Genomic DNA, 26930 nt, shown 5'->3' on the forward strand with positions numbered 1-26930 from the left:
GTTTCAGCGAATTTTGGCTTTGGGTTTGCGTATGTTGCTCGCTTCCTTTCGACGTCCCGTAAGCCATTTATAAAACTCTGAATCTTTACCCTATCAGTGTATTCCACGGGTGCGTCCGCATTTGCCAAATGAGGCAACCTTTCAACATCCGAAGCAAACTCCTGCAAAGTCGGTTTCGCAACTCAATTTCGTGTATGTGTTTTCCATGCTCGCTTCCATAACGTCTCTCGACAGCGGCTATCAATTATTCATAACTGTTCCGTTCGTACTCTGGAATAGTCTGAAAGATTTCAGCTGCAGGCCCTTTCAATGCCACGGAGAGTGCAGCAACTTTATCTTCAGCATTCCAGTTGTTCACTGCTGACTTTTTGTCAACTTGAAGCTTAAAGGCCTGGAAAGCACCAGAACCGTCAAAAGATGTAGTTTTTACCTTCTTATTACTCGTTGGAGCAGCCGGGCGATTAAGTTGCAACTCCTGGATAAGTCCTCTCAAAGCATCCACCTCGGACTGAATTTTTACCCGCCTCTTGTGCTTCGAGTTGTACTGTTATGCGTGTCTCTTGTTCTTTCAATTATGCTTCCATCTTGGTTGTTATACGAGTCTCCTGGGATTCTAGCTGTGTTTCCATCTTGTATATTATACGTGTCTCCTGTGATTCCACCTTGGATGTTATACTTGTCTCCTTGTTTCAGTTGCGATGACATATTGGTGGATATTTGTGATGACCGATATTGCAGCCAACATCATGTTGAAGTCTGTGTTCGCCATTGTCTGATGTGTTTCATTTTTCTCGTGTCGTCTTTGTAGTTCGGAATTATTGCCGTTTGTGTTCAACCCACGGTTCTCCAACTCCTTTTTGAGCTGTTGGATCTTCAAATCACTTTACTTGGCCATATCCTTGTTGTCCCTTCTGACACCAATTGTAACGAATTTTGGGAAATTCCGCTTATTTGAAACCCTTTGCTAGCGTCGAATAGCTAAACTGTTGAATAAATCACTCCAATTAGGTTTGCAAACTGGACTTCATTTAGATTACTTTGGGAGTAGTACTTCACAATTAAACTTCTCAACCAATAGCGTGCTTAAATCAAAACTGATTAATCATTCCTCAGCTTGCACTACTTTTATACTCTCTGTTGCCTCGTCTGCATATTCCTACTAAGATCAAGACTTTTCACCTTCTAGAACTGTTGTATCTCCTTCTTGGTAATTTAGCTACTTATATGCGTGTGTATGCATGAGTAACAACTTTGGCTGAAGACTACATGTGTGTGAGTGAGTTATCTCTTCGTCGCCTTCTATATATGTGTATAAATGATGATTGATGTGTTCATGTACATAAGAGTGGCTGCTTCACGTTTTTGTTGTTGCGTGATTATTTACTAATAGCCTAGTGATGTCAACATTCGCCACAATATTGTGATTATGATATAGATATGGCCCGAATTCGAACCAATAATTTTCAATGCGCTGCGGAGAGGGGTGAGAGCAGGGTCCAGTATGCTCTACACTGGGATCTTAAAAAAAAATTGCTGCTAAGTGTTTGCCTGCATGGATGACCTAGACATGCTGATTAGGGGTAAATTTCTTGTAAAATTAAAATTAAGCCACAAATCAGCCAAGCAAACATTGGACTGGAGAGCTGGTCTGCGCAAATGATTGATCTCAACAAGGCTCATGCAGCTCTGGTGATTAGGGTTCCTATAATATTCATTAGGGATCTGACGAATACTCAAAACTTCTTCGTGTTGAAGCTAGATTGAGGACGATGTAATTAAATCATGTTGTCGATACATTCCTTAAGAGTTCAGAACTTTTTTCGCCGCTAGGTTATAGTATTTTGTTCTCAGTTTAGTCAGATCTCCGATAGATGTATCCATAGTCTGATTTGGTATTTGAAAACACATCGTCGCTACGAATGATTTCTACAAGTGGAATTCACTAACACGAGGTTTTACTTACTTAATTCGTGCTCGGCCGAAGCCGTTAGGGCCGTCCAAAAATTTACTCCATCCGATTCTTCATTTGACTGACGGGTGCCAAAATTGACACCAAAGGAATTTAAATCGTTTTACATCTGGTCCTTCCAGTGGAGAGGGCCGATATCTCTGAAATTTCGTTTAGTTTTGCGCCGCTGTTCTTCCCGATTCTAGCTAAGCTAAAGGTGTTCGTCAACATCGTTTTGCATAGCCGTATAAATTTTGCGGGGAAACCAAATGCAGACATGCCGTATATGGGCTGCTCGTTTTCAAGCTGTCGAACGCGGCTTTAAAATTGACGAAGAGGTAATGCGTCAATTCTTTTTCGCGACATTTTTCCAAGATTTGGCGTATAGTCAAAATCTGGTCGATTGCGGATTTACCAGGTTTGAAGCATCAATTTGCAGTATCCCACTTTGTGTAGACTGGGCAAAGACCAATTGGATTCCAAACGTGAGACATGCACCCGTCCGATCATGTTTCACATATCCGGTGGAATTTCGCACAAAGGCTTATACAGGCGCCTTTTATCAACTCCTCGTCGCCGTATTTGAATAGCTCCGCAGTAGAACCATCAGCGCCCGCAGTGGCGGAGTGAGAGGGGGAAAGGGTGTATTTGCACCGGGCGCTACTCACAGGGGCGCCAAATAGTTCGCAAAGCATTTTTATTATAACTGATTTCTGGAAAAAATTTTCTATACTAAGAAGGCATGCATATATCCGGAACAATTGCGACAGGTTGTGGAATAATTGAAAGCATATATACATATGTATTTTTCTAACGTTCAACGTTACGATGGGAATTATTAAAAAATGATCTAACAAAAATTGCCAAACGTGAATCTGAAACACGATGCAGCGCGGTTAGCTTTATAGCCAATGGGCTAGAGACACATAGAACAATTTGCAGATTAGCACACCTCAAGTGACACCAGAAGCGAAGCTACAATCCTTTCCAAAATATACTTAATTTTAGTTTCATTATTTCTGGCAGGAAATCTTAAGGAGGATTGAACGTATGCAGCTCAGATTACAAGATTCGGGGATGAATTTTAGAAAAGCGTATTTTAAATCATTAGCGCCTGAAATATCCGATATTCGAGACACTTTCTGTGAATCAATAGAAAAATCGAAGTCTCTTTTTGAAAAATGGGGTATTGATATAATAAAACGTGTAAGAAGACGCCGCAGAATGTGAAATTTCTCGCGTTATGAAAATTGTTCTCGATCGTCTCCAAAAAGAAATATGTACAAGATTTACACCACTTACTTTACTTACTTAATTGACGCTTAACCGTTTAAACGGTTACGGTCGTCCAACAAGGTGCGCCAGTCGCTTCTTCTCTCTGCCAACCGTCACCAATTGATCACACCAAGGGAGTTTAAATCGTTTTCCACCTGGCCCTTCCAGCGGAGTGGGGACCGCCCTCTACCTCTACTTCCATAGGCTGGTTCCGACAGAAACACTTTCTTAGCCGGAGCGTTATCTTTCATTCGCATAACATGACCTAATCAGCGCGTTTTAATTCACTGGACTATGTTGATGTCTGCGCAGAGCTCGTACAGCTCATCGTTAAATCTTCTTCGGTACTCGCCATCGCCAGCGGGTAGAGGTCAATAAATCTTTCGAAGGACTTTTCTCTCCAACACTCCCAGAGACGCTTTATCTGATGTAGTCATGGTCCATGCTTCTGCACCATACAACAGGACGGGTACGATAAGTGACTTGTAGAGTTTAATTTTCGTTTGCCGAGAGAGGACTTTACTTTTCAATTGCCTACCTAGTCAAAGGTAGCATTTATTGGCAAAAGTGATTCTTCGTCTGATTTCAGAGCTGATGTTGATGCTGGTTCCCAAATAAACGAAGTCTTTTACCATTTCGAAATTATGGCTGCCAACAGTAGCGTGGTTGCCAAGGCGCATATGCGTTGACTCTTTGCTCGATGACAGAAGGTACTTCGTGTTGTCCTCATTCACCATAAAACTCATCTTTACCACTTCTTTTTCCAGTTTGGAGTAAGCAGAACTAACGGCGCATGTGTTTAGGCCAATGATATCAATGTTATCAGCATATGCCAATAATTGCACGCTTTTATACAATATTGTTCCAGAGCAGTTAAGTTCTGCAGCTAGTATAATTTTCTCCAGCATCGAATTAAAGAAATCGCACGACAAGAGGTCACCTCGTTTAGTTTCGAACGACTCGTGGAGGTCTTTCCCAATTCTGACTGAGCTGATAGTGTTGCTCAACGTCATTTTGCACAGCCGTATATGTTTTGCGGGGAAACCAAACAAATATTTTTCCCCGGGCACAAGAAAATCGCACTACGCCACTGATCGTCCGAGGTCTTGTTGTTTTTTTAATCTGGTTATTTATATTCTGATTTCGTCATAGTCAGGTGGACGAACATAAATTCATCGATTGCGGGCTCAAAGTCATCATAAATCCTTGGGCGATAGGTACATCGCTGTCTCCATTTGGTAGGTCAGATAAGTGTTCCCTGCATAATCTAAGTACTCTCTGAACATCGGATAAAAGGTCACCGTTTTAATTCCGACAGTATTTTACCCCCGACTAAGAACCTTTCTTCTGTCGTCGAATTTTTTTGCTAAAATTTGCAGGCGTCATTCGTGGTTACTAACATCTGACGCTCGTCACACTCATGCCTTACTGCCTATGCTTTTTTCCTCCTGCAAAGGCGCCTTGCTTCCTATTTCTGCTTTCAGTAGCGTTCACATACTCTTCTTGTTGTTTACTTTGAAAATATACACAGCAGTTTTACAAATTATTATTTTTTCACATTTATTAGCGAATCCAAACAAGTTACAAATGAAAAACTTATATTCCTGCCTGATGGACAATTTTATACAAGCTTTGATGATAAACATGGTATATTACTATAATCATATCTTTCTAAGAAATTTAAACTTGATCTTTTATTTATATTTTGCAGTTTATGTTAGTTCCGCTAGTTCCTCTAGTTCCGCTGGAGGTCTAGATATTGATTGGGACAAGATTACGCACAAAATTATAAGTCTTGATTGTGAGAAACTTATCATATATTCGTGCCAGGATTTACCAAATGATAAACACGCCAGTAAGTAATTTTTGTTTTCAGTAAGTATTGCGATTTGTGGCTGCGTTCGAACGCCGCCAGACTAGGTCCCTATTATGCATGTTCGTCACGGAAAGCGAATGGTCTGCAAGATCATTTGAGCGATATAAGTATAAATAGAAGCGGTTTTCTTACTGGTGGAAAATCAATACCAGTGAATACCTTTTCGAATTTTAAGTTGTGTGAACAATGTCTTATTTTACTAAAAGGTAATTCAGCCGACTTATTCTCATTCTCTATGCCATAAACGCAGTAAAAAAGATATAGGAGCACACGCTAATACGAGTCTCGCAAGCACAGGTTATGTATTTGAAAATGTATCGCAATGTATAGTTGATCTGGTCGATCCGTGAGGACGTCAAATAGGATGACTTAGTCCATAGTTTTTTACTACTTATTTTTATTATTATAAGTTTTTGTTTTTTTTTTAAATAATTTCTTTGAAATAAATTTTTTTTTTACCAATATTCTTTACTAATTTTAATGAAATGAAGTTTTCTATTTCGTTACATTTTCACAAATTTTATAATTTTTTTTTTTGTTCTTGTAACTAATTACTTAATTTTATAGCTTTCATGAAAATGAAATGGTATATTAACTTCGTCCCGAATCACAAAATTGTAAATCATTAACGGAAAATAGATAGGCCCACCATTAAGTATGCCGAAATAATCAGGATGAAGAGCTGAATTGATATAGCCATGTCCGTCTGTCCGTCTGTCTGTTTGTATGCAAACTAGTCCCTCAATTTTTGAGATATCTTGATAAAATTTGTTGAGCGGGTGTATTTCGGTGTCCGATTAGACATTTGTCGGAACCGGCCGGATCGGAACACTATATCATATATATATCCTCTATATAACCGATTTTTCAGAAACAGAGGATTTTTGTCAAATATTAGTATTATAGTATTTAGCATATATCGTTGTCTAAAAAAATCGAGCAGATCGGTGGTATATATATTATATACCCCATATAATCTGTCATTTTTGTCCATTTTTTACTGCTAGAAGCTTCAAATTTCATCAGATTTCATCAAATACTTACGTTTACGTCATATATTGTTGAAATACGTGATTCGTAGTCACAGTTTTTACATGTAGGCCACAAAAAACGTGAAACTTTGCATCCTCACACAAAGTTCCTACCTATTGTTTTATTTTATATTTTTTCTGTTCACTATATATTTCTTATCTTATACATCCGATTATTTGGAGATTACCAATGGGATAAGATTATTGTTCAGCCCCATTCATGAAAGGTATGAAGTCTTCGGCACTTGTTTATACTCATTTCAAAAAAATACTTAGTTTTTTTACCAATTATTTCCAAAAAAACTCTTTGTTCATTTATTTTACTAGTTCTAAATAAAAATGTTGTTTTTCGATTTCTTTTTTATCAAATTTCTGTATTAGTTTTAATTAAATCAATTTTTTAACAAAATCTTTTCTACTTTTCTTTTTATTAACAAGTTTTATAAGTTCTTAAATTTTTTTATTTCTTTACCATTCGTCTCATAAATTCTTTTTTACATTAAAAACTTAAAAAAAAAAATAAAATTTGTTTGCTAATTTTCTAACAAATTTTCCAGTTAGATATAAATAATTTTTTTGTATTATTTTAATAATTCAGTTCCTTTTACTAATTTTTTAAAAAAGTTTTTCTGCTATTTCTTTTAATAATTTAATTAAATTCGTTTGTTTAACAATTTTTTTTTAATATTTTTAATATTTTTTTTTCAACAAATATGTCTAGTTATTTTTATCAAATACATTTTTAATAATTTTTCAAACTACTTACTATTTCTCATTGCAATCAATGATCAAATTGATAGGTAATAAAGATTAAATTTATTTTGTGGAAGCCTTCGGTAGCATAGCGGAGAAGAGAAAATTCCAGTAGCGCCAATACAACCGTGGAAGCAACAGAACAAAAATTTCCAAAAGGTGTAGAAAAATTTAGCTCCCAATTTGATTTTCTGCATTGTTCATCTTATAAGACCAAACACTCTTTTAAACAAGTAAGGAAGTCTAAGTTCGGGTGAAACCGAACATTACATACCCATCTGTACACTTGAAATGCTGTTGTTGTTTGTTTTGTGTTCTTAATAATGTTACAAGGCTGCGTATGCATATTACATATGGTTCTATTCTGAACTAATTTTTCTTCGAGTTATGGCTCCCGAAACATAACAAGTAAGGAAGGTTAAATTCGGGTGTAACCGAACATTACATACTCAGTTGAGAGCTATGGTGAAAACATAAGGGAAAATAACCATTTAGGAAAATGAACCTAGGGTAACCCTGGAATGTGTTGTTTGTACGATATGGGTATCAAATGAAAGGTGTTAATGAATATTTTAAAAGGGCGTGATTCTTAGTTCCACAGGTAGACGCCGTTTCGAGATATCGCCATAAAGGTGGACCAGGGGTGACCCTAGAATTTGTTTGTACGATATGGGTATGAAACGAAACGGGTTAATGAGTATTTTAAAAGGGAGTGGGCCTTAGTTCTATAGGTGGACGCCTTTTCGAGATATCGCCATAAAGGTGGACCAGGGGTGACTACAGAATGCGTTTGTACAATATGGGTATCAAACAAAAGGTGTTAATGAGTATTTTAAAAGGGAGTGGGCCTTAGTTCTATAGGTGGACGCCTTTTTGCGATATCACCATAAAGGTGGACCAGAGGTGACTCTAGAATGTGTTGGTACGATATGGGTATCAAATGAAAAGTATTAATGAGGGTTTTAAAAGGGAGTGGCCCTAAGTTGTATATATGAAGGTGTTTTCGAGATATCGACCAAAATGTGGACCAGGGTGACCCAGAACATCATCTGTCGGGTACCACTAATTTATTTATATATGTAATACCACGAACAGTTTTCCTGCCAAGATTTCAAGGGTATTTTATTTCGCCCTGCAGAACTTTTTCATTTTCTTCTACTTAATATGGTAGGTGTCACACCCATTTTACAACGTTTTTTTCTAAAGTTATATTTTGCGTCAATAAACCAATCCAATTACCATGTTTCATCCCTTTTTTCGTATTTGGTATATAATTATGGCTTTTTTTTCTTTTTTCGTAATTTTCGATATCGAAAAAGTGGGCGCGGTCATAGTCGGATTTCGGCCATTTTTTACACCAATATAAAGTGAGTTCAGATAAGTACGTGAACTGAGTTTAGTAAAGATATATCGATTTTTGCTCAAGTTATCGTGTTAACGGCCGAGCGGAAGGACAGACGGTCGACTGTGTATAAAAACTAGGCGTGCCTTCAACCGATTTCGCCCATTCCAGTAACGGCAATACAACCGTGGAAGCAACAAAACAAAAATTTCCAAAAGGTGTAGAAAAATTTAGCTCCCAATTTGATTTTCTGCATTGTTCATCTTAGGAGACCAAACACTCTTTTAAACAAGTAAGGAAGTCTAAGTTCGGGTGAAACCGAACATTACATACCCATCTGTACACTTGAAATGCTGTTGTTGTTTGTTTCGTGTTCTTAATAATGTGACAAGGCTGCGTATGCATATTACAAATGGTTCTGTTCTGATCTAATTTTTCTTCAAGTTATGGATCCCGAAACATAACAAGTAAGGAAGGTTAAGTTCGGGTGTAACCGAACATTACATACTCAGTTGAGAGCTATGGTGAAAACATAAGGGAAAATAACCATTTAGGAAAATGAACCTAGGGTAACCCTGGAATGTGTTGTTTGTACGATATGGGTATCAAATGAAAGGTGTTAATGAATATTTTAAAAGGGCGTGATTCTTAGTTCCATAGGTAGACGCCGTTTCGAGATATCGCCATAAAGGTGGACCAGGGGTGGCCCTAGAATTTGTTTCTACGATATGGGTATCAAACGAAACGGGTTAGTGAGTATTTTAATAGGAAGTGGGCCTTAGTTCTATAGGTGGGCGCCTTTTCGAGATATCGCCATAAAGGTGGACCAGGGGTGACTCTAGAATGCGTTTGTACAATATGCGTATCAAACGAAAGGTGTTAATGAATATTTTAAAAGGGAGTGGGCCTTAGTTCTATAGGTGGACGCCTTTTTGAGATATCACCATAAAGGTGGACCAGGGGTGAATATAGAATATGTTTGTACGATATGGATATCAAATGAAAGGTATTAATGAGGGTTTTAAAAGGGAGTGGCCCTAAGTTGTATATATGAAGGTGTTTTCGAGATATCGACCAAAATGTGGACTAGGGTGACCCAGAACATCATCTGTCGGGTACCGCTAATTTATTTATATGTGTAATACCACGAACAGTATTCCTGCCAAGATTTCAAGGGTTTTTTTATTTCGCCCTGCAGAACTTTTTCATTTTCTTCTACTTAATATGGTAGGTGTCATACCAAAGTTTTTTTCTAAAGTTATATTTTGCGTCAATAAACCGATCCAATTACCATGTTTCATCCATTTTTTCATATTTGGTATAGAATTATGGCATTTTTTTCATTTTTCGTAATTTTCGATATCGAAAAAGTGGGCGTGGTCATAGTCCGATTTCGGCCAGTTTTTATACCAAGATAAAGTGAGATGAGATAAGTATGTGAACTAAGTTTAGTAAAGATATATCGATTTTTGCTCAGGTTATCAAGTTAACGGCCAAGCGGAAGGACAGGCGGTCGACTGTGTATAAAAACTGGGCGTGGCTTCAACCGATTTCGCCCATTTTCACAGAAAACAGTTATCGTCACAGAATCTATGCCCCTACCAAATTTCACAAGGATTGGTCAATTTTTGTTCGACTTATGGCAATAAAAGTATTCTAGACGAATTAAATGAAAAAGAGCGGAGCCACGCCCATTTTGAAATTTTCTTTTATTTTTGTATTTTCTTACACCACATCATTACTGGAGTTGAATGTTGACATAATTTACTAATATACTGTAAAGATATTAAATTTTTTGTTAAAATTTGACTTAAAAAAAATTTTTTTTTTTAAAGTGGGCGCGGTCGCTCTCCGATTTTGCTAATTTTTATTAAGCATACATGTAGTAATAAGAGCCAAATTTCAACATGATATCTTTAACGACGGCCAAATTACAGCTTGCAAAACTTTTAAATTACCTTCTTTCTATTCTGCGTCATAAGTTCAACTCATCTACCAAGTTTCATCGCTTTATATGTCTTTGGTAATGAATTATCGCACTTTTTCGGTTTTTCGAAATTTTCGATACCGAAAAAGTGGGCGTGGTTATGGTCCGATATCGTTCATTTTAAACAGCGATCTGAGATGAATGCTCAGGAACCTACATACCAAATTTGATCACGATACCTCTAAATTTACTCAAGTTCTCGTGTTAACGGACTGACGGACGGACATGGCTCAATCAAATTATTTTTCGATCCTGATGATTTTGATATATATTCAACCAACCGTTATACAATCAAAGTTTATATACTCTGTGAGCTCTGCTCAACTGAGTATAAAAAATTGCTTAGTCATAAAAGGGGCGTTGCCACGCCCATTTTTTAAATTTGAAGTTTTTCCTAATCATTGTTATAAATCCACTTGGGAAATGAAATACCATTGATATAAAGCTCTTTTTAGTAAAGATATAGCTTATTTTATTCGTCCACGACCCTTTGAAAAATCTTTAATATAAAAGTGGGCGTGGTTTTTAACCCATTTCGTAAATTTTTTTTTCAAAGAATTCCCTATAGTAAAGGCAACGTCTCTCACGAATTTTGTTACGATAGGTTTCACGATTTTTGGTTTATGATTAATAATATTTGTAAAATTGATTTTATCACAAGTGGGCAGTGCCACCCCCATTTTAAAAAATTTGTTAAAATTTTTATCAAGAGTCTTAATATTAGTCCACTTGTCAAACTTCAACATTTAGGTGTATTGTTTACTAAATAATCAGGTTTTTTGTGTTTTCCAAAATGTTATATATTGTAACGAAATTGCTTGCAAATCCTCTTATTTGCAACCCTCTGCTAAGTTCGTATCGCTAAACTGTTGAATAAATAACTCCAATATTGAATAATTGAAAAATGGCCTTTATTACAGTACTTCACAATAACACTTATACTTTGCAACGAATAGCAAGCTTAATAACCAAACTGATTGATAGCTCAAATGAAACTCTACTATTCAAAATAATTCTGCTATAGCTCGCTAGATAGCGCTTAATCGAAATCTCAAATCAAAACTGAATTCCTTCTTACTCGCCTGCCCCGCTTTTATAGTTTACGCTGCATACTTCTAGGCTCTTCCATTTCCAGAACTTACCAACTATATTCGTGTGTGTATAGTTCTCATATAGTTTCTACTTGTTTACAATTGTCTACTTTTTAGCGCTTCTCAGATGTACATATGTGAGTTTGTAGTTTACAGTCTCCCGCACACACATAAGCGTATAAGTAAATTCATCTGTGTGTGACATCTCATCTCTCGCTGCCTTGTATGTAAATGTTGCTCGTCGGAATGTGTACATATGTGTAGACGCAATTATTGATTCGTTTATGTAGATACATAATGATTGAATTAATGATGTGAATTCACGTCACTACTTAGCATCGGCCTGGAGATGGCAGCACTTCTTAGTTTTGCTAATATTCGTAACAATATATAAAAAGTGGACGTGGTTATCATCCGATTTCGCTCATTTTCAATACCAATCTATTCTGGGTCCAGATAAGCTCGTGTACCAAATTTGTTGAAGATATCTCAATATTTACTCAAGTTTTCATGTTACCGGACAGACGGGCATAGCTCAATCTAATATTTTTTCGATATTGATGATTTTTATGGCAGTCTATATCTATCTCGATTCCTTTATACCTGTACAACCAACCGTTATCCAATCAAAGTTATAATACCCTGTTTACAAGTACAGTTGGGTATAAAAATTCTCTACAACTTAAGAAACATGTAAGAAAATCGTCTTGATTCCACACAGCGTTGCCAAATGTGCCGTATTGGCCGGGACATCCCTGCATGCAACTCTGTAAAGAAGAAAAATTCATCCCTACTGTGGTTCTGAAGAAGGTCAATGTTTGACATTTCCCACACCTAAATATTCACTTTGCATGGGGAAGTGTTGTGTTTTAAAATAACGTTTGAAAAAAGAACCCATAGAATATTGAATTCGAATTAAACACAGTAAACGTATTAATTGTTAGCCTGTTTCATAAAAATATTTGGTATGAAGAAATGAGTTAAAAAAGTTTAATTCTATCTAAAAATTATTTCGCCGAATGAGAAACCCATACAAATTTATAGGCGTTTCTTTTTTTTCAATTGTCCCCGGAAATTTTTAAAAATCCCGGGAATTTGGCTTAAATTTGAGCTTTGTCCCGTTAACACGAAATAAAAATCTGGCAACCCTAATTCCATAATATTCGGGCCATATTTGTGATGGGTTTGAGAATTCTAATTGAAAATCCCAAATTAAAGTTAGCCTTGTTCTCAAACCTGCAACATTAGCTCTAGAAATAAACTCAAACAACAATTGGTAGGCAAATTTTTAATATGGGATTTTCACCAACTCTCAATTTAAGATACGTCAAACATTAAGCAAAAGACAGCTGTTTTGTTGGGCTTTGTGTATTTGTATTTGGAATAGGTTTTAGCTATTTTTTCTACAAAACATTTACACTTGCCGATATCACTGGAAGATAATAGATAAATGCATCCGATGATGAAGAGAGTTGTTTTGTTGAATTTTATACACGGTGAAAAGTACGAAAAAAAATGACATTGAGCATCGTAATAATTCCGTTAACAAACCAAATTCCAAAGGGGATGTGTGTAAATCATTCCCACACTTCTCTTCAAAATAGTCCCTGAACCAAAAGTCTACGTAATGGATTAGAGTTCAAAAATCCATTTCTACCTTTAATAAAATTCGAAAAATGCAGCACAAATGGACGAACGTAATCACAATTTTACTTGTCATTCAAAAATCACATATAAACATATTTATAACATTAGTTTCTCTTCCAAAATTTAGAAATGCTTTGGGTTTATACAACATGCTCTCATCCATCCGAGGAAGTTATAAGAGAATACAAGAAAGTTGCAGAGACCTACGGTTTTAATGTAAATTTACTCGAATCGATCAGCCACGAACCATGCTTTAGATATGTAGAAGATTAAGTTTTAAATATATTTGATTAATATCTACTTTACATTTGTATATTATAAACATCTAGTTGTCATTTGTATTTGTTAGATATATTATTATAAAACTGAAAATTTTTCAATTTGATTACAAAATATAGAATTATTTTATTACAAGTTAATATTTTTTCAATAGGTTATAGGCCTGTATTGTGAAATTTTTTAAATTTGTAACATGTTTGTTCGGTAATTCTCGGTAAGTTGGCGATTACGTAATTGTATAGCGATAACTACGAGCTGTGGAAATATAGAATGCAGCTTATTATGAAGAAGGAAAAGGTTTGGGATGCCTTTGAAGGTCCTGTTCCTGAATCTCCAGATGCCTCATGGAAACAGAGAGACACGGATGCTTCAATATTATTGAACCGGCGGTTGAAGATACGGAAATGGTTCGGATAAGCAGCTGTACGTATGCAAAGGATGCTTGGTCTGTTTTGTAGTTTACCGAGCACATGATACATTCATCACGGCGCTAGAGCCGCGAGATGAAAAGGATCTCACAATGACTCTTGTTGAGAATATGTTAATGGAAGAAACTGAGAAACAAAATCAACGTTTTAAATATGAGGAATCAATATATGGGATGGTATAATGGTGTGAAGATGATAGCGTGCGACAACATCGCGAGCTTGCGGTGGCTGGAGGAAGTGGTTCCAAACCTCAAGGCGAGGCACGAACGCGCTGTTTGAGGTGGTGGATAAAGCGCAAATCTTCACGGTACCAAAAGTTAAGGTGTAGATACCATACGTGATGAAGTCGGAGGATACACTGCGACTTCTGTATAATCAGAATCCGAACATACCGACACAAGGTTGGAAGGTGCTTACTGTATCTCGGCCTACGGAGGAAGGTCAGTTCTACATCTTCCAAATAAACAAGCAGGCGGAGGATATATTGTACATGCAGCTTGGAAAAATGTCCTTTTGCACATGAAAAATTTACATGCGACTCAGGAAAAGAAGTCCCGAGGATAAAAATCCTAACACGCTAGAGGTGGGCGAAGTCGAAAAGGACCTCAAAAGCCCAAGAGAAAAAAAACAGGTGGAGGTAGCCGACGTCACCACGAAGCTGTTAGAAGAGGACCAACCACCAAATGGTGCTGTGACTCGCACAGAGGAACACCCGGCACAACAGCTACGAGAGGCTGAAGGGGGCCTCGAATACTCTAAACCAAAAGGGTAAGGGGAGTGCGACGACGTCACGACGAAGGTGCTGGAGGGGGACAAACAGCCCAATGGTGCTGCGAGTTATACCGATAAATCTCCAACACAGTGAAGTGGCGTCGAACGAACTCCTCCTAACTCTTGAGGAGTGTTCGTTTGACGTGGCGCTTATCCAGAGGCGTGGCTCCCATCTGGAGGAAAGGTTTCTGGCCTTAGCGCGCAGGTTTGGCCTTTACTACGCGCAAACGGAAGGACGGGTGCGAGTATGGTAAGGAAACAGCTGCATTCATATATGCTGCCTAATTACACTACTGAGGACCTCGCAGTGGTGGCCGTTGAGCAAAGAATAAGCAGGCATTTATTCTGGCGTCCTGCTACATGGCCCATGCTGCGGAGGTTCTACCGATGGAGTGCAAAAGGCTAGTACATGAAGAAGAGCGCAAAGGGCCGTTGGTCATAGGCGCAGATGCAAATGCGCACCACAATGCGTGGGAAGCAGTGGCGGCGCTAGGCGTCGGAGACGTCGGCCATTGCCGATGGCCTCTCGCCTGAGGGGGCCTCGCAAACAAGTTTTACAGCTACCTATTTATTTTGAATTTTTAATGACGCCAGTAATACCAGGCGTCTACAAACCCATCTTCGACAAAACATTAATTGTCACCCCTTCAACTCAATGCCGCTAGTAACGCCAGTAACTCTCTGTGCTACTCTCCCCTGGGTGACGCCACATTTAGTACTGGTAATATGACTGGTAAGCGACATCTGTAATTCGGTAATCGGAAGTTGCAGCATAATTCGGTAATCGGAAGCTGCAGCGTAAGAGCGGGAGACATCTGTTATCGAGATTTGCTGCTAGTCAACACTTCCACTCAATGCCGTCAGTAACGCCAATAACACTTGTGTTAGAGTGCACGGGGTGATACCTTGCTAACTCACAACTAAGCAGCGCCAAAAATTCTCTTGGCCTTATTACGCTAGCATATGGCGTGGTTGCTCTAGGCTCTAGGTAGGGCATGGTATCGTGGCGTAGCGTCAAAACACAGTTGCGTCAGATGGCGCAATGGTGTTAACTCATTGAGTTGATATCGGCCTCGGTATTGGCTTCATGGTATCGAAGCCAAAAACTAAATCGCCAATATCCACCCTTAGTCTGGCAAGACGACAAAGTTAAAATGTGTAGAATTTAATCACCGCTAATCGGAGAGTCAAGAAACTAATGGTGATGTCTTTTCTACACGAAAATATCTCCAGTTTCAGGGGCAAACATTTTTAAGATTCTCACTTCGCCCTGTGAAATTGTAGCCACTTAAAATGTTCAGTGCCACCAAAAATTGTAACCATTTTTACAAAGAAATGCAGTTCGTGTGGTTGTTCGCTGTCAACCACGGTTGCCACTTTGGGTCCATTTCGACCAAATTTGGTCCGCTCCAAGCCCGTTTGGTCCGCTGGTCCTTTTTTTCAATTTTGGTCCTCTTTAGGCGAGGCGTCACGATTTTGGTACTTTGATTTGAATTTTGTTACTTTCATAATAATACGCAACGCTGATAAAAAATTTGCTTATTTGAACACCCTGTGAATGAAATCGATTTTCAGTAACTCTCACCAACAGAGGCGACGCTTTGTTGTGTAACATTGTGCGTGGCTCGAAGTAAGTGGCGTTAGTGCAATACAATTAGCAAATTTAATGTCAGATCCCGAAATAAAAGCATATATGCTGTTCCTCGCCCATATTCTTAAAATTATAAATACTGTAACGAATTTGCTGCAAATCCTCTTATTTGCAATCCTCTGCTAAGTTCGAATCACTAAACTGTTGAATAAATAACTCTAATTTTGAATAATGGAAAAATGGCCTTTATTAAAGTACTTCACAATAACACTTATACTTTGCTACTCGCTGGCTTAATAACCAAACTGATTCATAACTCAAATGAAACTCTACTATTGGCCGCCAGATCGCGTGCTTAATCACTAACTGATTGATAGCTCAACTCAAACTGAACTGAATTACAGCGCCTCTACATCTGTCGCCTTTTATACTCTTTGGTTTCCTCGTTCGCATTTTTCTAGAATCTACTAGCATTGTCCATGAGCTCTCAAACTTCTCAGCTATAACTAAAATTGCACAATTTTATACATCTTTTAGGCGCTTCCAGAATCTACTAGTCCAGTAGCTCTCAAACTTCTCAGATATATGCATGTGTTAGTGCATTAACTCTCCGCTGCTCGTATACGTACATGGTACATATATTTAGACGCAGTTATTGTTTCGTTTATGTAGATACATAATGATTGAATTATTGATGTGAATGTTTGTAGTTTACAGTCTCTCGCGCACACACAGGCGTATAAGTAAATGCATCTGTGTGTGACATCTCTCGGCTGCCTTATATATGTGTATACATCAGGGACATTCATTTCATAGCACAATTGTGCCCTCTGAATTCACACGCATATGATTCGCTCTGTCGTTGTTAATTGAGTTAGTCGTCGCTTGGCACTTGGCGTAGCAACATCAGTGGTAGGTATAGGCAGATCGGTATCAAAATATGTATGAAAAATTATGCGCGATAATCATGTTCGTTGCTTGCTAGTAAGCGACTAAATGAAAAATCAATGTACCCGCACGATCATCGCGACCTTTGCGCTCTCACTAATACAGATGCACTTTCAGTTTTGAATGACCCTGGTATACATGATTTGATTATTGACGTAAATATCGCTTAGCATGGCCTTAGTGATGGTATAGCTTAGTGATGCTAATATCCGTGACACTGCCCTCCACCTAAGTCTGATCGTCCCGATCAGACAAATCTCTCGATCTAAACGCTGCTAATCTTTTCAAATGAACCACCTTTATTTTGGTTCGTGGTTTGGTAGTGGTTTGTATGCGGTACACTACATCGTTGATCCATTTTACAACTTTGTATGGACCTTCCCAGTTACACTGCAATTTCGGGGACAAACCTTTTTTTCGTTGTGGGTTGTATAGCAGCACCAAATCTCCTTCCTGGAACCCTTCCGAATTAAGTGCTTTATCGTACCGCGCTTTCATCTTGCAACTCATAATCTTTGCTCGTTGCCTTACCAGATTGTGTATCACTCTCAGCTCTTCTTCCAAGACACCAGTGGATTTCTTGACATTCCCCTCCGCATCGGCATCTATCCCATACTTCAAATCAGCTGGCAGTCGAAGGTCATTGCCAAAAATTACCTTTGCGGGAGTTTGGCCCGTTGTGTCATGTACTGCCGATCGGTAGGCCATCAAGAATAATGATATGTGTGTATGCCAGTCCTTATGGTACTTGTCTACTACTTTCCTTAAATGCTCCTCCAATGTTCTATTGAAACGTTCCACTATACCATCGGACTGAGGATGCAATGCAGTTGTCCGTGTTTTCCGAATGCCCAAATTCTTGCACATTTCTTGGAACACAGCTGATTCAAAATTCCTGCCTTGGTCAGAATGTAACTCCATTGGTACACCATACCTTGCAACCCATTCGTTTTTAACCACTTCTGCTACTGTTTCTGTTTCTTGGTTTGGGATTGGGTATACCTCTGGCCATTTACTGAAATAATCCATAACCACCAGTGCGTATTTGTTTCCGCGGTTGCTAGTAGGAAATGGACCTGCGACATCCATGGCGATCCTTTCAAATGGTGCATCTGAAATATACTGCTTCATCTGGCCATGACTTCGGGTTTTGGGCCCTTTCGCTCTTTAGCATACCTTGCAATTGGCAATCCACTCGGTGACCGACTGACGGCAACCAACCCAATAGAATCTCTGCTTAATTTTCTCGAGTGTCTTCGTGATTCCAAAAAGACCTCCACGTGGACCATTGTGCAGCTCGCTGAGCACATCAGGAATCCTCTTTCTGGGAACAACTATCAGTTTATTCTTGCATTGACCATCCTCACTCTCCCATAATCGATGCAGGCAACCGGATATCAATTCTAAACTGTTCCACTGTTCCCAATATGACTTCGCAATGGGACTCTCTGCTGACATCTCCTCTCTGCTTGGTCTTTCGTTTCGTTCGAGGCCTTGCATAACATGTGACAGATCTGTATCTTCTAGCGTACACTTTCTTAATTGTTCCTTGTCCCATTCATCCGTACACGTTATAGTCATTAGCCGGATATCTATAATGTCTTCTTTAGCCTCGGCCTTTGAGCAGTGCTTGCATTCCAGACTACATGGTCTTCGTGACATTGCATCAGCATTTCCATGGGTACTACCTTTTCGATGCTCAATGGAAAAGTCATAGCTTTGTAGTCGCTCGATCCACCGTGCCAATTGTCCTTCCGGATTACGGAACTGCAGAAGCCATTTCAACGCTACGTGATCTGTCCTGACACGGAATCGCTGGCCGTAGAGGTATTTGTGAAAATGTTTAATGCACTCTACCAATGCCACCAGCTCTCTCCGCGTAACACAGTAGTTCCTCTCTGGTTTTCCAATTGAACGGCTGTAATATGCAACTACCTTCTCTTGTCCATCGACCAGTTGTGATAAAACGCCTCCTATAGCATATCCGCTCGCATCTGTATCTAGAATAAACGTTGATCCTGGAATCGGGTATGCCAACATTGGGGCAGTGCACAACCGCTCTTTCAATGTTTGGAAATCTACTTCTTGCCCCTTCTTCCATTCAAAAGCTTTATTTTTTCTTGTTAGCTCGTTGAGACTATGGGCTACGCTGGAAAAATTTGGTACAAATCGGCGGTAATATGTGCACAGCCCAAGGAAGTTTCTCAATTCATGCAGATTCTGTGGTCTTGGCCAATCCTTTACTGCCTCTATCTTTTCATTCGCTGTACAGACACCTTCTGTCGTTACTTTGTGGCCCAAATAATTTACTTCCTTTTTAAACAGCGTACACTTTTTGGGACTTAACTTCAGACCAGCGCCAGCTATTCTCTGGAAAACTTCCTCCAAGTTCTTAAGATGTTCATCAAAACTCTTTCCCAATACGATGATGTCGTCCAGGTACACCAAGCATGTTTTCCAATGTAGTCCTTTCAGTACCTGGTCCATGAGTCTCTCAAAAGTAGCTGGTGCATTACAAAGTCCAAAAGGCATCACTGTAAATTGCCAAAGACCATCACCGGCACTGAAGGCTGTTTTCTCTTTATCTTCCTCCTTCACCTCAACTTGCCAGTAGCCACTTTTCAAGTCCAGTGTGGAAAACCATTTCGTACCAGATAGCGCGTCCAGAGTGTCGTCAATTCTTGGCAACGGGTAGCTATCCTTTTTCGTAACGTCATTCAACTTCCGGTAGTCCACGCAAAACCTCATTTTTCCATCCTTCTTCTTTACAAGTACTACCGGTGAGCTCCATGGACTAGCTGATGGTTCGATGACGCCGCTGTCACTCATTCTTGTATGATTTGACTCACAACTTCCCGCTTCGCCAGTGGAACACTACGTGGAGCTTGACGGATCGGCCTCGCATCTCCAGTGTCAATTTGTTGTTTGCCAACATTGGTGCGGCCTGGTTTGGAACCATCCTGGTCAAATATGTTCGCGTATTTTATGAGCAGTTGTTTTGCCTTACTCTGATAGGCTTCCTCCAGCCCATGCGTCCATGCCGTGATATCATTTGAAAGATCAGTATTTCTAGATAAAACGTGTTCCTGGAGCTGTTCACAGTTAATAACTAATTCGGCCTCTTGGCATCTTCCCAAAATAGCTCCTTTGGTCAAATTGAATGGTGACTTGAACCCATTGAGTACTCTTACCGGAATACGTCCATCTTGTTTTGTCATAGCCAGGGTTTTTCCTACAAGTATGTTCAGTGCTGATTTATTTGCTGCTTCGACAACCCACAATTTGTTTGTCCCACAATCTCCATCAACCTTTGCCCAGATGACTGCTTCTGATTTTGGTGGTATTTGCTGACTCTCTTCCACCAGCACTCGTTTACTGCTGTAGCCTCTCGTAGCCGAAATTAAGTGGCACATCCATGTTCTTATATCGCATCGTCTTGCTTTGCATATCGATGTTGATGCCTTGGTTGATTAAGAAGTCCACTCCAGTTATGATTTCATCAACAATACCTGCCACTATAAAATTGTGTAGTACCGTGACGTTCCCAATTGCTACTTCACATTCTACTTCTCCAATTACCTGGGTGTCTTCTCCAGTGGCTGTACGCAATATTGCTCCATGCAATGGTCTTATCTTCTTGTTGACTAAATCCGCTCGAATGATGGAATGAGATGCACCCGTATCTACAGTCAGTAAACGTTCCTTTCCACCCACATGTCCTCCGACACTAAGATTGCTCGACCTTCTTCCAATTTGTGAGATAGAGATTATGGGGCATTCAATTGAGGGAGTCAGCTGTCGCCCCTTGTTGCTGACTCGCTTTAGTTTAACGATTGATTTGTCTTGGAGATTTGCTCATCTCCTTCTGCTCTGCGTTTACGACCACCCACATTGTTGGATCTGTTAAGGTTGGTGTTACAATAACGCGCCATATGCCCTGGCTTTCCACACTTAAAGCATTTGACTGCATCATTATTCTTCTGCTGCGTACCCTTCAATGCTTCCAAAATTGCGTCTACCCAGTCTGGCTTTTCCACTTCCACGCGATGAGCTTTGTACGCTGGCTTACTCAAAAGTGAGGCTGTTTCCTGAGTCAGTGCATGCGATACCGTTTCAGCAAACGTTAGTTTTGGATTCGCATATGTAGCCTGCTTCGTTTCCACATCTCGTATGCCATTTATGAAGCTCTGGGTTTTTACCCTTTCAGTGTATTCCACGGGTGCGTCCGCATTTGCAAGATGAGCCAATCTTTCAATATCTGAAGCAAACTCCTGCAATGTCTCATTTGCTTTTTGGTAGCGGTTTTGCAACTCAATTTGGAATATCTGTTTCCTACGCTCGCTTCCGTAACGTCTCTCTAAAGCGCTCATCAATGTTTCGTAGTAATTCCGCTCGTACTCTGGGATGGTCTGTAAGATTTCCGCGGCAGGCCCTTTCAGTGCCACGAACAGAGCTGCAACTTTATCTTCAGCATTCCATTGGTTCACTGCTGCGGTCTTCTCAAACTGTAGCTTAAAGACCTGGAAAGGAACAGAACCGTCAAAGGATGGTGTTTTTACCTTTGGATTACTAGTTGAAACTGCTGGGCGATTTAGTTGCAACTGCTCGATACGTCCTCTCAAAGCATGCACCTCGGCCTCGATTTTTTCTTCAAACTGTAAAATTTTTGTATCTTGCGCCTCCAACTTCGAGGAAATACGTCCTTCTAGCTCTTCCAGTTGAGCAGAGATCTGCGATGATATCTGTGCTGAAATTTGAGCCGACATTTCGGATATCCGTGCCTCTTGTGCTTCCATCTTCGATGTAATCTGTGTCGACATTTCTGACATACGCGTTTCTTGTGCTTCAATCTTCGATGTTATTCGTGTCTCTTGAGATTCCATCTGTGATGATATATACGTTTTCTGTTCTTCTAGTTGAGATGACATATACGTTTTCTGTTCTTCTGGTTGTGATGACATGTTGGTGGATATTTGTGATGACATTTCTGTTATACGAGCCTCTTGCGCTTCCATCTTGGAACTACTTTGAGCAGTTATTGCAGCCAATATCATGTTTAAGTCTGTGCTGGTAATTGTCTACGATGTTTCGTTTTTCTCTTCAATTTTTGTTGTTGTCTCGTCCCCATCAGGATAAAAGACATACTCGTCCACATCAATTCCTTCTGCTTCCATTGCCTCTCGTAGCCGTGCCTGAAGTTCGAGTTTAACGCCGCTTGTATTCAATCCACGGCTCTCCAACTCCCTCTTCGGTTGCTGGATCTTCAATTCACTGAACTTTGCCATGTCCAAGTTGTATTCCCAATCTTCGGAATTTACTCAACAATTCCTCTTCTGACACCAATTGTAACGAATTTGCTGCAAATCCTCTTATATGCAATCCTCTGCTAAGTTCGAATCACTAAACTGTTGAATAAATAACTCCAATTTTGAATAATGGAAAAATTGCCTTTATTAAAGTACTTCACAATAACACTTATACTTTGCTACTCGCTGGCTTAATAACCAAACTGATTCATAACTCAAATGAAACTCTACTATTGGCCGCCAGATCGCGTGCTTAATCACTAACTGATTGATAGCTCAACTCAAACTGAACTGAATTACAGCGCCTCTACATCTGTCGCCTTTTATACTCTTTGGTTTCCTCGTTCGCATTTTTCTAGAATCTACTAGCATTGTCCATGAGCTCTCAAACTTCTCAGCTATAACTAAAATTGCACAATTTTATACATCTTTTAGGCGCTTCCAGAATCTACTAGTCCAGTAGCTCTCAAACTTCTCAGATATATGCATGTGTTAGTGCATTGACTCTCCGCTGCTCGTATACGTACATGGTACATATATGTTGACGCAATTATTGTTTCGTTTATGTAGATACATAATGATTGAATTATTGATGTGAATGTTTGTAGTTTACAGTCTCTCGCGCATACATAGGCGTATAAGTAAATGCATCTGTGTGTGACATCTCTCGGCTGCCTTATATATGTGTATACATGATTTGATTATTGACGTAAATATCGCTTAGCATGGCCTTAGTAATGGTATAGCTTAGTGATGCTAATATCCATGACAATAACTTAAATAAAGAGTTCCAATCAGAAAAGATTCGTCTGCTATTCCTATACCATCAAACTGAAGCACACTTCAAGCTTATCTTGAGCAACTTCATGCATAATGAGTACATAAAAAATATTTCGTTGTTTTATAGCTTTTAAACGGTTAAGCGTCTATTAAGTAAGTAAGTAAGTAACTAGTAGTGAACAGCCGAGGCATTGTTAAATAAAGCCCTGCTAAAAATCCAATGTAACTAGGCTTTGTTGATGCGCGCCTGTAAATATACCACACAATTTGGATAAAAAAACATGCTTTGTGGATTGCATTCCAAAAGAAATAGATATTTAACATTGCATTCTCCAAAAAATTATATACGGCTTTGCATTTGCTACGTTATGGCAAATACGCAACCTTGATGCGTTGCAAATATGTGACATAAGTTATATATAGACCGATCTCTACGATTTTTTAGACAACATTGTAATATATGTAAGCATTGTTTGAAATTCGAAGCTTCTATCTGTTAAAATGGGGCAGAAATTACGAAAAGTGCCAAAAAGTACCCTTATATTCCCTACTTTAGGGAGTTCAGAATTTTGTGTATTTGAAGTTGGAAACGTTGCTACAGCAAATGAAAGCTACGGATCCTGTACAACTTTTTTTCGTTTAAAATTTTTGTTTGCATATTTTCTTTTGTTTTGATAGTTGTTAATTTGCTATTCAAAATTGAAAAAATAAAATACGGGTTTTTATGTTGCGTATTTGCATTACGTAGCAAATGCATAGCCGTGTAATTTTTTGGCGTTTTGTATAAAACTACTACACTCCCCTATAGCATGCTTGAAAAATTTTTATTTAAGTGATAAAACTTACTACCTTGAATTAAAAAATATTTTTGTTGGAAGTAAATCTGAAGTATTTCTTGAAAGCGATAACTTTACAAATGTACAGCGACTTGTGGTAAGAAAAATATTTTAGATTTTTATATTGAACTCTTAAAGCAAATGCAAAAACGCTGATCTTGAGATGTGATATGCAAGTTTTATGTACAACATAATAATACCGACAAGGTATTAACAGAAACCGAAGCTTCTATAATACCGTTAATAAATAACTTTTCGTACTTGAATAAATTGTTATTTTAAGCTTGATAAAGACGTTTTAGCTGTTTGCGAAAAAGTAAGCTTTTATAGAATATAGAAATGGTATGAACGAAAAGTGTTTTGAAGAACTGCTTGGTTTTGTATATGATTTACTGAGTCTTCCACATAGTTCGGCGGACGCAGAGCGAAAATTTTTTGAATTGTCTCTTATTAAAACCAAATTACGCAATAAATTTGAGTTTACTTCAATCAACCACATAATGTTAGCCAAAGGACTTTGTACGCAAAACCCAGGTCCTCATTACGTTTGGTCGCTGAAAAGTTATACAATGAACGACATAAAACTGTTTTTATTATACGTTTTTTTCGACGTAGCCCAGAATATATTATAAACATATATGCTTTAAGGTTTTAAATAAATACACATACATATGTGTATAACACTGAAAAATATGCCCATATGTGATAAAATCTAATTTATTATCATCACCAATAATTATCATCAATTTTAATAGAAGCACTTTTTGTTTGTTTGTAACGTCGTGTTGTTTTGTACTTTTTAAGTAGTTGATTATTACATTGTTTGTATACCAATAAACGAAAACAAATTTTGGTCCTTTTTTCTACGAATTTTGGTCCCAAATGGAAACAGGCTGTGGCAGCCGTGGTTACTGCGACAAATGCTCAGCGACAACTAAAGCCGTAGTTACCCACGAACGTACGTAGAAAAAACGTGTAAGCTGACACGACATAACTTATGAGTGTGCAATGTAAACGAAAACTCATCGACGTTCAACGCACGTACGTACGTAGCCCGGAACGTAGACCCCAAATGAATTTTGATTTTTTCCGTAAGGACGTGTCAGCTGATCGCTCTCTCACTAGACAGAGTTGCCTAGTAAACGTTTGTGCGCTAATTTTTGACCGTTTGCAGTTATTATACAAAAAGGGCTAAAGATTGTTTAAAATTTTGTTGAAATATCATAAAATTATTAAATAAAATTGTAGGTTACAAATAAATGAACTAGAAATTCTTATTCAGTATTTGTTTCTGCCATTTTCACCATGAAAATTTGTAATTCCAAAAGTTGATGTTTGCATAAGCATGCATGCAAACTGGTCAATGGCAACTGTGCTTTGCTGTAAACAATACACACACAAATATGTTATGTACATGTACTCAGACGCACACATTGATTCCTACGGGTTTGAGGGTTCGGTCAAACGTGTTTCGTACGACAAACGTCCGTACGTACGGCACACGTCGGTGGGTAATTGCCGCTTAACTGCCGCTTAAATCATTTGGTAAGCAAAGAGCGCAACCTGTCTGTGTGAAGAGCGTAAAGGCGGTGACACAATGACATTTTTCATATAGATGCGTTTAACACAAGCTTATGCATTCCAATAACATCGCCACAATCAACCAAGATGTTGCGTTTGTAAATATGAAGGAACTTCAGACTTGGCAATTGAAGTTTATTACGCCTTGCCCATTCACATACAAAATTTCGCGAAGCACTGTTGTAAACATTTTCCCTATACAGCAAAAATACTTGCTAACATATTTTGTGTCGTATTCGATTGTTATATTGCAGTTTTTAATTGTCAAAAATGTTAGAAAATTTACCAACCAGTGGGAAAAATAATTTCACTTGCAAAGTGTGCCAACACCCTTAGCCAAAGCAAATGTCAAATTCTTCTTCTTATGATTTGCTTGGAACAAAATTGGGGAGTTGGCTACTTTTCAATATCGGATGGCGCTAGTGTCGCTCATTCTACCATTCTCCATAAAAAGACATGCAATATACTCATAATGCATAAGCTTGTGTTAAACTCATCTATATGAAAAACTGCTTATGTGTCGGAGCTGTCACCTGTTTGTCTGATCAATTGATCTATGACACTACGATGTCTGCTTTAAATACTTGGGATTTAATCACAAGGCGGTTGAATGTATCAGTAACAAATAAAGGTGTCTAAGTTCGAGTGTAACCGAACATTATATACTCAGCGTGAGCCTCAATTGTACATTTCATTTCCGATAAATTACTTTTCTACATAACACGTGGCATCACCCGTCTCCCCATTTCCTCTTACAATAAAACTTGATAAGTGAAATATCATTGATTCAAAACTATTTCTTGCTAAGTTATGGCTTATTATTCTAGTCTACGACCCTTTTAAACTTGTTTTATATCTAAGTTGCCGTGGTCTCTAACCGATCCCGTCCATTTTTACTAGACATATTTTTTGCTATAAGGAAAATATGTGTACACAATTTCATTACGATATGTTAATATTTCTTCGAGTTATGGCTCCGGAAACATCGAAAACTGCTTAGTCATTAAAGGGGCGGTGCCACACCCGTTTTCAAACATTTTAGTGTTTTCCAATTTAATGTTATAATTAAATTTAGAAAGTAAAATTCTGTTGATACAAAGCACTTTTTCACTAAGATATAGCTTATTATTTTCGTCTACGACCCTTTTAAAAATATTTTATATAAAAGTGGGCGTCGTCTTTAACCGATCTCGTCCATTTCTTCCAGAAATATTTCCTGCTATAGGGAAAATTTGTGTACCAAATTTTATCACGATCCGTGAATTTTTCTTCGAGTTATGGCTCCCGAGACATAGAAAATTGATTAGTCATAAAAGGGGCGGTGCCACGTCCCTTTTTTTTTAATTTTAAGCTTTCCCATTTATTTTTACAAATACACTTGGGAAATGAAATACCATTGCTATAAAGCTCTTTTTTGCAAAGATATAGCTTATTTTATTCGTCCACGACCCTTTTAAAAA

At 38.5% G+C, this 26930-nt stretch overlaps 2 protein-coding genes across 7 annotated transcripts in view; one reads left to right on the forward strand and one right to left on the reverse strand.

Moving 5' to 3' along the window:
- LOC137241146 (uncharacterized) overlaps nt 1–13364 on the forward strand; it is a 40267-nt gene extending 26903 nt beyond the window's left edge. For both annotated transcript variants that reach the window (XM_067768439.1, XM_067768440.1), the window contains exons 4-6: nt 4791–4870; nt 4935–5078; nt 13078–13364. In XM_067768439.1, coding sequence (XP_067624540.1) covers nt 4791–4870; nt 4935–5078; nt 13078–13223 — 370 coding nt within the window. In that variant the 3' untranslated portion in view covers nt 13224–13364. The remainder of the gene's footprint in view (nt 1–4790; nt 4871–4934; nt 5079–13077) is intronic.
- LOC137241140 (tropomyosin-1-like) overlaps nt 1–26930 on the reverse strand; it is an 857608-nt gene that overhangs the window by 751310 nt on the left and 79368 nt on the right. The window lies entirely within an intron of this gene.

Source organism: Eurosta solidaginis, chromosome 2, assembly GCF_040869045.1.
Source record: "Eurosta solidaginis isolate ZX-2024a chromosome 2, ASM4086904v1, whole genome shotgun sequence".
Lineage (NCBI taxonomy): Eukaryota > Metazoa > Arthropoda > Insecta > Diptera > Tephritidae > Eurosta > Eurosta solidaginis.